This window comes from Delphinapterus leucas, chromosome 6 (genome assembly GCF_059928025.1).
Source record: "Delphinapterus leucas isolate spDelLeu-1000000601 "Yukka" chromosome 6, BTC_Dleu_Yukka2, whole genome shotgun sequence".
Lineage (NCBI taxonomy): Eukaryota > Metazoa > Chordata > Mammalia > Artiodactyla > Monodontidae > Delphinapterus > Delphinapterus leucas.
The window spans coordinates 96,574,981-96,587,129 of NC_143134.1; the positions used below are offsets into that span (position 1 = coordinate 96,574,981).

At 39.6% G+C, this 12,149-nt stretch overlaps 1 protein-coding gene across 2 annotated transcripts in view; it reads left to right on the top strand.

Moving 5' to 3' along the window:
- SMC2 (structural maintenance of chromosomes 2) overlaps positions 1-12,149 on the top strand; it is a 51,777-nt gene that overhangs the window by 17,806 nt on the left and 21,822 nt on the right. For both annotated transcript variants that reach the window (XM_089913476.1, XM_022600128.2), the window contains 3 exons: positions 6,253-6,457; positions 8,402-8,537; positions 11,752-11,876. In XM_089913476.1, coding sequence (XP_089769602.1) covers positions 6,253-6,457; positions 8,402-8,537; positions 11,752-11,876 — 466 coding nt within the window. The remainder of the gene's footprint in view (positions 1-6,252; positions 6,458-8,401; positions 8,538-11,751; positions 11,877-12,149) is intronic.

Below are 12,149 nucleotides of genomic sequence, written 5' to 3' on the forward strand. Positions count from 1 at the left end.
CCTGTGCTATGTGGTTGCTTCCCACTAGCTATCTATTCTACGTTTGGTAGTGTATATATGTCCATGCCACTCTCTCACTTTGTCACAGCTTACCCTTCCCCCTCCCCATATCCTCAAGTCCATTCTCTAGTAGGTCTGTGTCTTTATTCCTGTCTTACCCTTAGGTTCTTCACGACATTTTTTTTTTCTTAGATTCCATATATATGTGTTAGCATATGGTATTTGTCTTTCTCTTTCTGACTTACTTCACTCTGTATGACAAACTCTAGGTCCATCCACCTCACTACAAATAACTCAATTTTGTTTCTTTTTATGGCTGAGTAATATTCCATTGTATATATGTGCCTCATCTTCTTTATCCATTCATCCGATGATGGACACTTAGTTTGCTTCCATCTCCTGGCTATTGTAAATAGAGCTGCAATGAACATTTTGGTACATGACTCTTTTTAAATTATGGTTTTCTCAGGGTATATGCCCAGTAGTGGGATTCCTGGGTCATATGGTAGCTCTATTTGTAGTTTTTTAAGGAACCTCCATACTGTTCTCCATAGTGGCTGTACCAATTCACATTCCCACCAGCAGTGCAAGAGCATTCCCTTTTCTCCACACCCTCTCCAGCATTTATTGTTTATAGATTTTTTGATGATGGCCATTCTGACTGGTGTGAGATGATATCTCATTATAGTTTTGATTTGCATTTCTCTAATGATTAATGATGTTGAGCATTCTTTCATGTGTTTGTTGGCAATCTGTATATCTTCTTTGGAGAAATGACTATTTAGGTCTTCTGCCCATTTTTGGATTGGGTTGTTTGTTTTTTTGTTATTGAGCTGTATGAGCTGCTTGTAAATTTTGGAGATTAATCCTTTGTCAGTTCTTCATTTGCAAATATTTTCTCCCATTCTGAGGGTTGTCTTTTGGTTTTGTTTATGGTTTCCTTTTTTTTTTTTTTTTTTTTTTTTTGCCGTACGCGGGCCTCTCACTGTTGTGGCCTCTCCTGTTGTGGAGCACAGGCCCCGGGCACGCAGGCTCAGCAGCCATGGCTCATGGGCCCACCAGCTCCACGGCATGTGGGATCTTCCCAGACCGGGGCATGAACCCGTATCTCCTGCATTGGCAGGCGGACTCTCAACCACTGCGCCACCAGGGAAGCCCTATGGTTTCCTTTGCTGTGCAAAAGCTTTTAAGTTTCATTAGGTCCCATTTGTTTATTTTTGTTTTTATTTCCATTTCTCTAGGAGGTGGGTCAAAAAGGATCTTGCTGTGATTTATGTCATAGAGTGTTCTACCTATGTTTTCCTCTAAGAGTTTGATAGTTTCTGGCCTTACATTTAGGGCTTTAATCCATTTTGAGCTTAGTTTTGTTTATGGTGTTAGGGAGTGTTCTAATCTCATACTTTTACTTGTACCTGTCCAGTTTTCCCAGCACCATTTATTGAAGAGGCTTTTCTTTCTCCACTGTACATTCCTGCCTCCTTTATCAAAGATAAGGTGACCATATGTGCATGGGTTTATCTCTGGGCTTTCTATCCTGTTCCATTGATCTACATTTCTGTTTTTGTGCCAGTACCGTACTGTCTTGATTACTGTAGCTTTGTAGTATAGTCTGAAGTCAGGGAGCCTGATTCCTCCAGCTCCTTTTTTCGTTCTCAAGATTGCTTTGGCTATTCGGGGTCTTTTGTATTTCCATACAAATTGTGAAATTTTTTGTTCTAGTTCTGTGAAAAATGCCATTGGTAGTTTGATAGGGATTGCGTTGAATCTGTAGATTGCTTTGGGTAGTAGAGTCATTTTCACAATGTTGATTCTTCCAATCCAAGAACATGGTATATCTCTCCATCTATTTGTATCATCTTTAATTTCTTTCATCAGTGTCTTATAATTTTCTGCGTATAGGTCTTTTGTCTCCTTAGGTAGGTTTACTCCTAGATATTTTATTCTTTTTGTTGCAGTGGTAAATGGGAGTGTTTTCTTAATTTCACTTTCAGATTTTTCATCATTAGTGTATAGGAATGCCAGAGATTTCTGTGCATTAACTTTGTATCCTGCTACTTTACCAAATTCATTGATTAGCTCTAGTACTTTTCTGGTAGCATCTTTAGGATTCTCTATGTATAGTATCATGTCATCTGCAAACAGTGACAGCTTTACTTCTTCTTTTCTGATTTGGATTCCTTTTATTTCCTTTTCTTCTCTGATTGCTGTGGCTAAAACTTCCAAAACTATGTTGAATAATAGTGGTGAGAGTGGGCAACCTTGTCTTGTTCCTGATCTTATTGGAATGGTTTCAGTTTTTCACCATTGAGGATGATGTTGGCTGTGGGTTTGTCATATATGGCCTTTATTATGTTGAGGAAAGTTCCCTGTATGCCTACGAGGCCACTATCACCCTGATACCAAAACCAGACAAGGATGTCACAAAGAAAGGAAACTACAGGCTAATATCAATGATGAACATAGATGCAAAAATCCTCAACAAAATACTAACAGACAGAATCCAACAGCACATTAAAAGGATCATACACCATAATCAAGTAGGTTTTATTCCAGGAATGCAAGGATTCTTCAATATACGCAAATCAATCAACGTGATACACCATATTAACAAATTGAGGGAGAAAAACCATATGATCATCTCAATAGATGCAGAGAAAACTTTGACACAATTCAACACCCATTTATGATAAAAACCCTGCAGAAAGTCTATAAAGCTTTTGATCTCTGTTGAATCTGAATGAGAGCCCTGCTGGGTAGAGTATTCTTGGTTGTAGGTTTTTCCCTCTCATCACTTTGAATATATCATGCCACTCCCTCTGGCCTGCAGAATTTCTGCGAAAATTCAGCTGATAACCTTATGGGGGTTCCCTTCTATGTTATTTGTTGCTTTTCCCTTTTTACTTTTAATGTTTTTCTTTGTATTTAATTTTTGTCAGTTTGGTTAACATGTGTCTTGGTGTCTTTGGTTCATCCTGTATTTGATTCTCCTTGCTTCCTGTAGTTGAGTGAGTGTTTCCTTTCTCCTTTTAGCGAAGTTTTCGGCTACATCTCTTTAAATGTTTTCTCAGACCCTTTCTCTCTTTTCTCCTTCTGGGACCCCTATAATGTGAATGCTGTTGCATTTAATGTTGTCCCAGAGGTCTCTGAGACTGTCCTCATTTTTTCTCATTCTTTTTTCTTCATTCGGTGGCAGTGGCCAGTGTTGTGGTGACCAGAGCCTGCACTGGATATTGAGCAGGGCCTCCACTTTCCTCTGTGGTTGTCAGTGCCGTCAGGGGCAGGGTCTGCTTCCTAGCTGTTGGAGTAGAAGCCCCCAGATCCGTTTCTGAGCTGTGTTTCTGACCTGCGGTGTGAGGTAGGCAGGATTTCTCTCCCACTGGGAGAGAAACCACTGAGTATTCCTCCTCTGGAGTTGTTCATCTGTGATTGTGCTCTATTGTGTCACCTTCCACCCATTGTGCTGGCTCACAAAGTACACTGTTGTTGGCCCTGCTCTCGTCCCCTCTTAACTGTGGGTATGCTGGCAGTTGGCCCCGGTGTCTCTAAAGCATTGTTTTCACCAGGCCACCAATGCACATCTACTGAAGTCAGGTGCCAGGACTGCAGCAGTCATGCACATGGAGTTGCTGTGGGACCTATGGAGGCAGCTCAGACCCTGGCCTGGTTCAACTCGCACAAAACCCACAGCTGCTAAAGGCAGACCTGTCTCAGCTGCAGGAGCACTCGTTGTCTGTTTGGATATTCTGTAGGTGGTAAATTTACAAAGCCGGCAGCAGAGGTGTAAATCCATGGTTGACAAAGCTGCAAGGAGAGACGTCAGCTCTTCTTCCTTAGTCACACGGCCCCTGGGGCTCAGATCTACCAGCCTCTGCTCCTGAGGCTGCCCTGAGCACATGAGCCTGCCCAGGCAGGAGGGGGCCAGAGTGGTGACTGGTGCTTGTGAGGCTACTCAGGCAAGAGGGGGCCAGGGTGGCGGTCAAGGTGCTCGGGCCCGCCCAGGTGGGAGGGGGCCAGGGCAGTGGTCAGGATGTGTGGGCTGCCCAGGCGGGAGCCCCTCGTAGTGCCTGCAGCGGCAGGTGCCAGTGCGTGGGGAAAGAGGCTGCAGTGGCGGCTGTGTCCTTCGCACACCGCTCAACAACAGTGCTTTGCTTCTGTGGTAGCTGGGGCTTCTTCCACGAACATTCCTGGTTGCTCCTATCCCTTCAGGCTGACTCCATGCAGACAAAAGTGGTCCTCTCCCCAGGTCAGCTCTCCAAACCCCACATTCCAGCGCCTAGCCCCTGTCCGTACCACCACACGTGTCTCAGGCTGGGGCGCGCACGACTGTGGCACAGACCGTCCGTGTAGATCTCACTCTGTCCTGCCTGTCACAGACTGGTTGCTGTACTTCCCTCTGAGCCCTCGAAGCTCCCCTCCTGTCCCATCTGATCTCCCCACTGGTGAGGATATCTCCCCAGGTGTGGGAACCTCTCCTCTCCTTCAGCTCCCCTCCAAGGGGTACATGTCCCATCCCACTTCCTCTTTTCTTTTTTATTTCTTTCATCCTACCTGGTTACATGGGGATCTTTCTTGTCCTTTCAGGTGTCTGAGGTCCTCTGCTAGTATTCAGAAGGTGCTCTGTGAGAATTGTTCCATTTGTAGATGTATTCTTGATCTATTTGTGGGGAGGTGTGTTCCACGTCACCCTACTCTGCCATCTTCTAGAATGTCTTTAAACCTAAGTCACATGACTATCAGGTGGCATTAAATGTTAAAGTTTTGATTTCCAAATAGAATTATAGAGCTTATAGATAAATACAAGAATTCTTCAGGTTTTTTCATGCCAGGCACACTTAAACTGACTACAGTGACAACTGTTATGGAAGGTATCCATCCGTCTTGCAGAGATGCTTCTCTTAGAGCTTTTCTAGATTGCTTACCAACCTATGAACATACAAAGCAGGTAACCAGTATATGCAGTCAGCTGCTGAGATAGATCTGAAGTGGTGTGGTTACTAGTAAACAGATGAGTACAAGGAAATACATTTAAAAGGCTGTTGTGGTTGCATAATATTTGGTACAAACATGAAGCCAATCATAACATTCAGCAGCGATATCAGTTATTGAGCAGGCATTCCAAGTGCATGAGTTGAAAAGAAAATTCTATGAAACCTGAAAATGCATGTATAATTAAGATACTAAATGGATAGTATATTTCTTGAAATTGAGACGCCTTCAATGAAAACTGTTTACTATCAGAAGAAAGATGAGTACAGAGTAATTGAAAGGTGGTATTTTTGGTTAGTATTTACATCCTTTACTTAGAAAAATCACCTTAGAGTCTAGAAGGTTTTGGAAGTTATTTTAGTCCTATGTCAAGTTCCAGTGTTAGAAGTCAATTGGGGTTTTAAGTAACAACAAAAGCACTTCTACCCAGATCCCTCAGCCAGACCCATTTAATGGTAACTGCTATGTCAGAGGACACTGCTGAACATATGTTACATAGAGCTGCCTTCATTATGATTTCTGCTACTACTAAGCTCCATAAAGTATGCTAAGTTGTTCTAAAAATGTGAGCAGAGGTAGACATTATAAACAAAGGTTGAAAAGACAGTTGGATCAAAATAAAAGATTGAAGGATTTTAAAAAGATTTTTTTTACTCCATTGTTTTTATTTCTGTAACTGGCAGGTGGTTGCCTTAGCATGTTTTATTTGAATGAAAAAGTATTCACTTTGGAACAACCAAGTTAATAATTGAAGCAAAACATTTTATGTAATTGTGTTGATCCAGAAATTGATGTACTTTAATTAAGAAAGGATGTTCAATGGAGGGGTGGGATAGGGAGGGTGGGAGGGAGGGAGACACAAGAGGGAAGAGATATGGGGACATATGTATATGTATAACTGATTCACTTTGTTATAAAGCAGAAACTAACACCATTGTAAAGCAATTATACTCCAATAAAGATGTTAAAAAAAAAGTGTGTTCAAATAATCCACTTTGAATTTAGAAACTTGGTAGTGGCTTCTGCTTGATCGAAACTCTCATAATGACTGGTATTCTAGCTAAATGTTTTACTTAGATTTTTCAGTGTTTAAACTTGGAATTGTTTTTTTCTAAAAGTGTTTTCTATAGCATTTTAGAAAGTTCAAAAGGAGTTGTAGTGCTGGATAGGTATTCAGTTTCTGTTGTGGCAGTTCTTACTATTTTATAAAATAATATTTGAAAGGAAAGGAGTAATATGTATCCCGACATAACTGTTTTCCCCCAGGTTGGCCCTAATAATGTTCATGTGGCTCTTTCCCTGGTTGAATACAAACCAGAACTTCAGAAAGCAATGGAATTTGTCTTTGGAACAACATTTGTTTGTGACAATATGGATAATGCAAAAAAGGTAGCTTTCGATAAAAGGATAATGACTAGAACCGTAACTCTAGGAGGTGATGTATTTGATCCTCACGGGACGTTGAGTGGAGGTAGGTTTTATATCATTTTGTCCTCACAATTCTGCGTGGTAGATAGGATGGGGGCTTTTTTTTTTTAAACAGGAAATATTGGGCTTGGAATGAGTTAATCCAGTGTTTTATTCCTAATCAAAAGATTGAGTTTTCTTTTGAATACCTACTTTGTGACAGGTGCTTAATATTAATTGAGAAATTATACACTGTCATTGTCCTGAAGGAACTCATAGGCTAGTAATCAGTCCTATAGCTTTTCTTATTCATCTTATGTCTATTCCCATTTATTTTCTCTTGCTTTTTGTCTTATTAAGATATTCTTGTCACTAGGATATGAAGTATTTTTAGTCAGTACATTTGTAGCTTAACTAACCCACTTCTCCTTTAGGAAACATGTTAACTTCTAATTTGTGTATATGTTACTGCTCCTGTCAAAAGTAAAACAAAAAATTAAATCTGCCTGAATGCCTTAAGTAAGGAATTCTGAGATAATGACCATATATTTCTTGTTCTAATATTTGCAATACTGAGTTTCCAGATCCATGTCAAGTGACCGTGTAATAAATAACAAACACTAAATAGTACTTATTGTGTACTGGGCAGTGTTGTAAGACTGTACTGTCCAATACAGTAGCTACTAGCCACATGTGGCTCTTTACACCAAAATAAGATAATTAAAATTAAATAAAATTAAAATAATTTCCTTAATTGCACTAGTCATATTTCAAGGGCTCAGTAACCACAAGTGGTTAGTGGGTAATTGGACAGTGCAAATATAGAACATTTCTATCATTCTATAAAGCCCTATTCTAAGGACTTTAAATGATTAGCTTATTTAATCCTTATAGCAACCGTAAGGTAGACATTACTATCATCTCCATTATAGAGTTGTAGAAACTAAGGTATAGAGTGATTAAGTAACTTGCTGGTAAGTGGCAGAGCTCAGAATTTGAACTCAGGTGGTCTGATTACAGAGTTTGTGCTTTTAACCAAACCAAGAGACTTGGATGCCTCTTGAGATATCAAGTGTCTTAATTTCTTTCTAGGCCAAGAAAACAGCCAATATAATGAATTCCATGATATAGTAGCAAGTTCCCCAGTGTACAAGATGACTAGCATCTGCAATTGGAAGATAGAGACCAAATATTTTTAAATATCTAAAATAGAAGGAACATTTTAGATTTCATTGAATTAGAGGTTCTTAAAATTCCTGCTTAAGAGATGGCAAATATGTAACCCCATATCATATAAACAAAGTGCTCACAATAGCATTGCTAATTGACCTTTGCATCCTCCCATCAAACCTGGAGTCTTCTTGCCAACCTAACACCTCAGCCTGTTACTGCCAGACAGTTATAGTGCACGTAAGGTGAAACCAGTTTACGCTGCTACATCGAGTTTAGACCACATTATGATGTGGTAATAAACAGCTCCCAAATCTCAGTAGCTTACAAGTTTATTCCATAATTATGCTACATTAACTGTGGGTCACTTGCCTCTGCTCCATGTTATTCTCATTATGGGACCCAGGCTGACCGAGAAGTAAGTCCCTTTTGTGAACATACTTTTCTCATGGGAAGGGAAGGGGAAAACATGGTAAATTATGTGCTGCCTCTTAAAGCTTCCTTTCAGAAGAGGTACATTTCCCTTGTTGGCTAGAGCAAAGCACATGGCTAAGCCTGATGACAGTAGAGAGGGAAATGGACCTGGGAGGGATGGGCCCAGTAGGCAAGGGCAATGATTATTTTGAATAAATAATCCACCACATCTACTTAGAAGTATTTGTTATCAAGTATGTGTGCCCTAAGATTCAAATGATGAAGTGAATTCTGTAGCTTCATAAACTTACTAAAGAATGGCTGTTGAATTATTTCAAGTATAATTCTCTCAGAAAAGTTTTTATTGCTTACTAAATACGTGGTAACTTGGTGTCAAAGGCCTGTTTCAATTTGCCTCTGTCAGGTGCTCGATCCCAGGCAGCTTCTATTTTAACCAAGTTTCAAGAACTCAAAGATGTTCAAGATGAGCTGAGAATCAAGGAGAATGAGCTACGGGCTCTAGAAGAGGAATTAGCAGGTCTTAAAAACACTGCTGAAAAGTAAGACTTTGATTGGATTAAGCTGTATTTAAAAATTTTCTTGGTCAAAGATTTGCATGGTAGAAGATGAAAGAAAATTTTATTTAAAGAAATACTTCTGGGCTTCCCTGGTGGCGCAGTGGTTGAGAGTCCGCCTGCTGATGCAGGGGACACGGGTTCATGCCCCGGTCCGGGAAGATCCCACTTGCCGCGGAGTGGCTAGGCCCGTGAGCCATGGCTGCTGAGCCTGCGCCTCTGGAGCCTGTGCTCCGCAACAGGAGAGGCCACAACAGTGAGAGGCCCACGTACCGCAAAAACAAAACCAAAACAAAACATAAAAGAAATACTTCTGACTTTTTTAATAATAACCTTGGTATTATTGAATAAGTTGTGAGTTGTTAACTTATCAGTTTATTTTAACATAAATAGTGTCTTTGTTTTAAGAAATTGGGGAAAGCTAATTAAAAGAAGGAAAGAAAAATCAGCCAAATATTCCCCTTTTTCTGCTGAGATACGCTCTGTTAACATTCTGCTGGGATTAGTGAGGAAATCCATAGATACTCTAGAGGTTGATGCCAGAGGATACTTGAGTCCTTGATTTGAAATAATGTAATATTATAGCATCGATCGGGTGTCTGCACTAAGTTTTGCAGCATTATGGCTGTCCTGTAGATGTTGAAGATCGCTAAGTTTCCTATGGAGAAGTTAAACAAGTTCATGTCAAAAGTCACTGCTAGAATTAAAGTGCTTACTTACAGTGTATTTTCTGTGTGGGTGTGGATATAGGTATGTATGTGTACTTTTCAGCATTACTTCTGCTTGTGTATGATACATATTTTGTGTATGACACAATATGTGTATGCCATTTTTTTTTTTCAAAATTGGTACTATGCTATTTAATGCAACCTTTTTTTGACACTTAACGTTATTTACTGTTGTGTGCCTCATGCCAAGTACTCTTCGAGGAGCTGGGAATATAGCAGGGAGTCAAACATATAAACCTCTTCATCTTGTTTTGATATGTGTAGCTGGGCAACAGACAATATAATATAAAAAGGTAAACTGGTAAAATGTATGTTAGATAATGCTAAGTTCTAAGAAGAAAAAAGTAAAATAGTAAAGGAGATATGAACTTTCCAGGGCAAAGAAAGAGGTGTTGAAATTTTATATGGGGTGGGCAGGGAAAGCCTTACTGAGAAGACTTGAATAAATACCGGAATGATGTGAGTGAACTCGCCGTGTGGTTATCCAGGAGAACAGTCCTTACTTGCTGTAAAAGCTTCAGGAGTATAAATGCCACAAACTTACTAAGTACAGTATTTGAGAGCTTAATTGTAATTTTTTTCTAGTCACTCTGAAGATGGCAAATGGGAACTGAGATAAAATCAGGGCTTCCCTGGTGGTGCAGTGGTTGAGAGTCTGCCTGCCGATGCAGGGGACACAGGTTCGTGCCCCGGTCTGGGAAGATCCCACATGCCGCAGAGCAGCTGGGCCCGTGAGCCATGGCCTCTGAGCCTGCACGTCTGGAGCCTGTGCTCTGCAACAGGAGAGGCCACAACAGTGAGAGGCCTGCGTACCGCAAAAAAAAAAAAAAAGAAACATTTTATTTAGAATTCACAATACTGAATAAAGCTTTAAAAAAGAGAGAGAGAGATAAAAACCTTGAAATGAGAGACTTTCCTGGTTCGAGCCCTGGTCTGGGAAGATCCCGCATGCCGCAGAGCAACTAAGCCAGTGCGCCACAACTACTGAGCCTGTGCTTTAGAGCCCCGGAGCCACAACTACTGAAGCCTACGCACCTAGAGCCCATGCTCCGTGACAAGAGAAGCCACCGCAATGAGAAGCCCATGTACTGCAATGAAGAGTAGCCCCCGCTCGTCTCAACTAGAGAAAACCCATGTGCAGCAATGAAGACCCAACACAGCCAAAAATAAATAATTTTAAAACACTTGAAGTGATTTTTTTTTTTTTTTTTTGGTAAACTTTTGGCATTCATCTTCTGAAATCATCAAAACTTAGAATGGTACCAAGACTTCTTTGGGACACAGTATTATATGGAAAAGATTGCTACAGTAAGTCAAAAGTGACCATTCGAAGATGTAAATTGTATCAAAATGCCCACTTTCAAACATTATATACATGTAAAGCCTGCCTTTTACCTTCATTAACATACATTAACCATAAAGTGAATGAACTTTTTCTGTGAGAAAGATACAAAAAGATTTCTCTGATATATGGAAGCTCTGTCAAGGCAATGAGTATGTGGTCACATTTGGCTTGGAACTGTTAACTTTGTTGAGCAATACTGGATCATTATTCTGCAGAGTTGTGTTGTAGACTAATTGTGGCCCAGAGGTTAAGGAAGAGAAGTAGATTTTGAAAAATGAGAGTGGAAGGGTCAACTAAAGCCATTCTTTCATAGATCATATCAGGAAAATAGCTTATATCTTTTTTGCACATTTCTACACTTTACATTTTTAAATGAGTTGGAAAATGACTCAAGTTAAAATTATGCTGTCAAGCAGTCTCAGACAAGAATACTCAAGGGAGTATTTATGTTTTATAAGTTGCTTCCTTACTTTTTCCTCAAACCTCATGAATTTCTAGTGACAAGCAACCTTTGAATTTACTGTAATTTAAAATTTCACTGCAGCTGAATTAGCAAAATACCTTCCAAAGAAATAACTTGAAGCATCCAGAACTGGGGGAGAATTACAGGGTTTGCAAAAAAAGTGCTTTGCAAATGTTTAAGTTCAGTACTGTGCCATTTTAAACTACCAGTCTCCTTACAAAATGTAGGGAACATTTTTTTAACATTTGAAACTAGGGATTAATAGATAAAATTTTTGAAATTTTATATAATTGTTATATATTCTATTTTTGTGATGGGGAGCTGTTATGGAGTTTTTCTTTTTGATAAGGATCAGTGGGAGGAGTTATTTTTAAGGAAACCTATTTATTCAAAGATTATTAGTATTTTCTAAAATTAAGAATATTTCCCTGGATAGTTACTATTGGTCTTGGTCATTTAGGGTTGTTTACCTTCAGTAACCAAGTCAAACTTGAGTTTAATTGATGCCTCAGAAATGCGGAAGTTATCAAAACGAGTCTTCTAACCAGTGGCATCTTATATTATGTTGTATGAGTTTGTTTTGGGTAAGAGCCTGTTATTTAAAAGCATGTCTCTAACATCAGAAAAACTGTTGTCATTTATTATAAACTTCTCTTTCTTAAGGTATCGCCAACTAAAACAGCAGTGGGAGATGAAAACTGAGGAGGCAGATTTACTACAAACCAAGCTTCAGCAAAGCTCATATCACAAGCAACAGGAAGAATTAGATGCTCTTAAAAAAATCATTGGTAAGACAAAAACATTCTGTTCTAATCTGTTTCTACTGATAACCTTACTTTAGGTATTTAGCAGCTTTTGTGTTTATTATATATTTATCTGCATTAATTACTTTAAATATTTTAATTTTAGAAAATATTTTTCAATTTAAATATTTTAATAATTTTCTATTAATTTGCCCTTTTTTTTTTTTTTTGCGGTACGTGGGCCTCGCACTGTTGTGGCCTCTCCTGTTGCGGAGCGCAGGCTCCGGGCGCGCAGGCTCAGCAGCCATGGCTCATGGG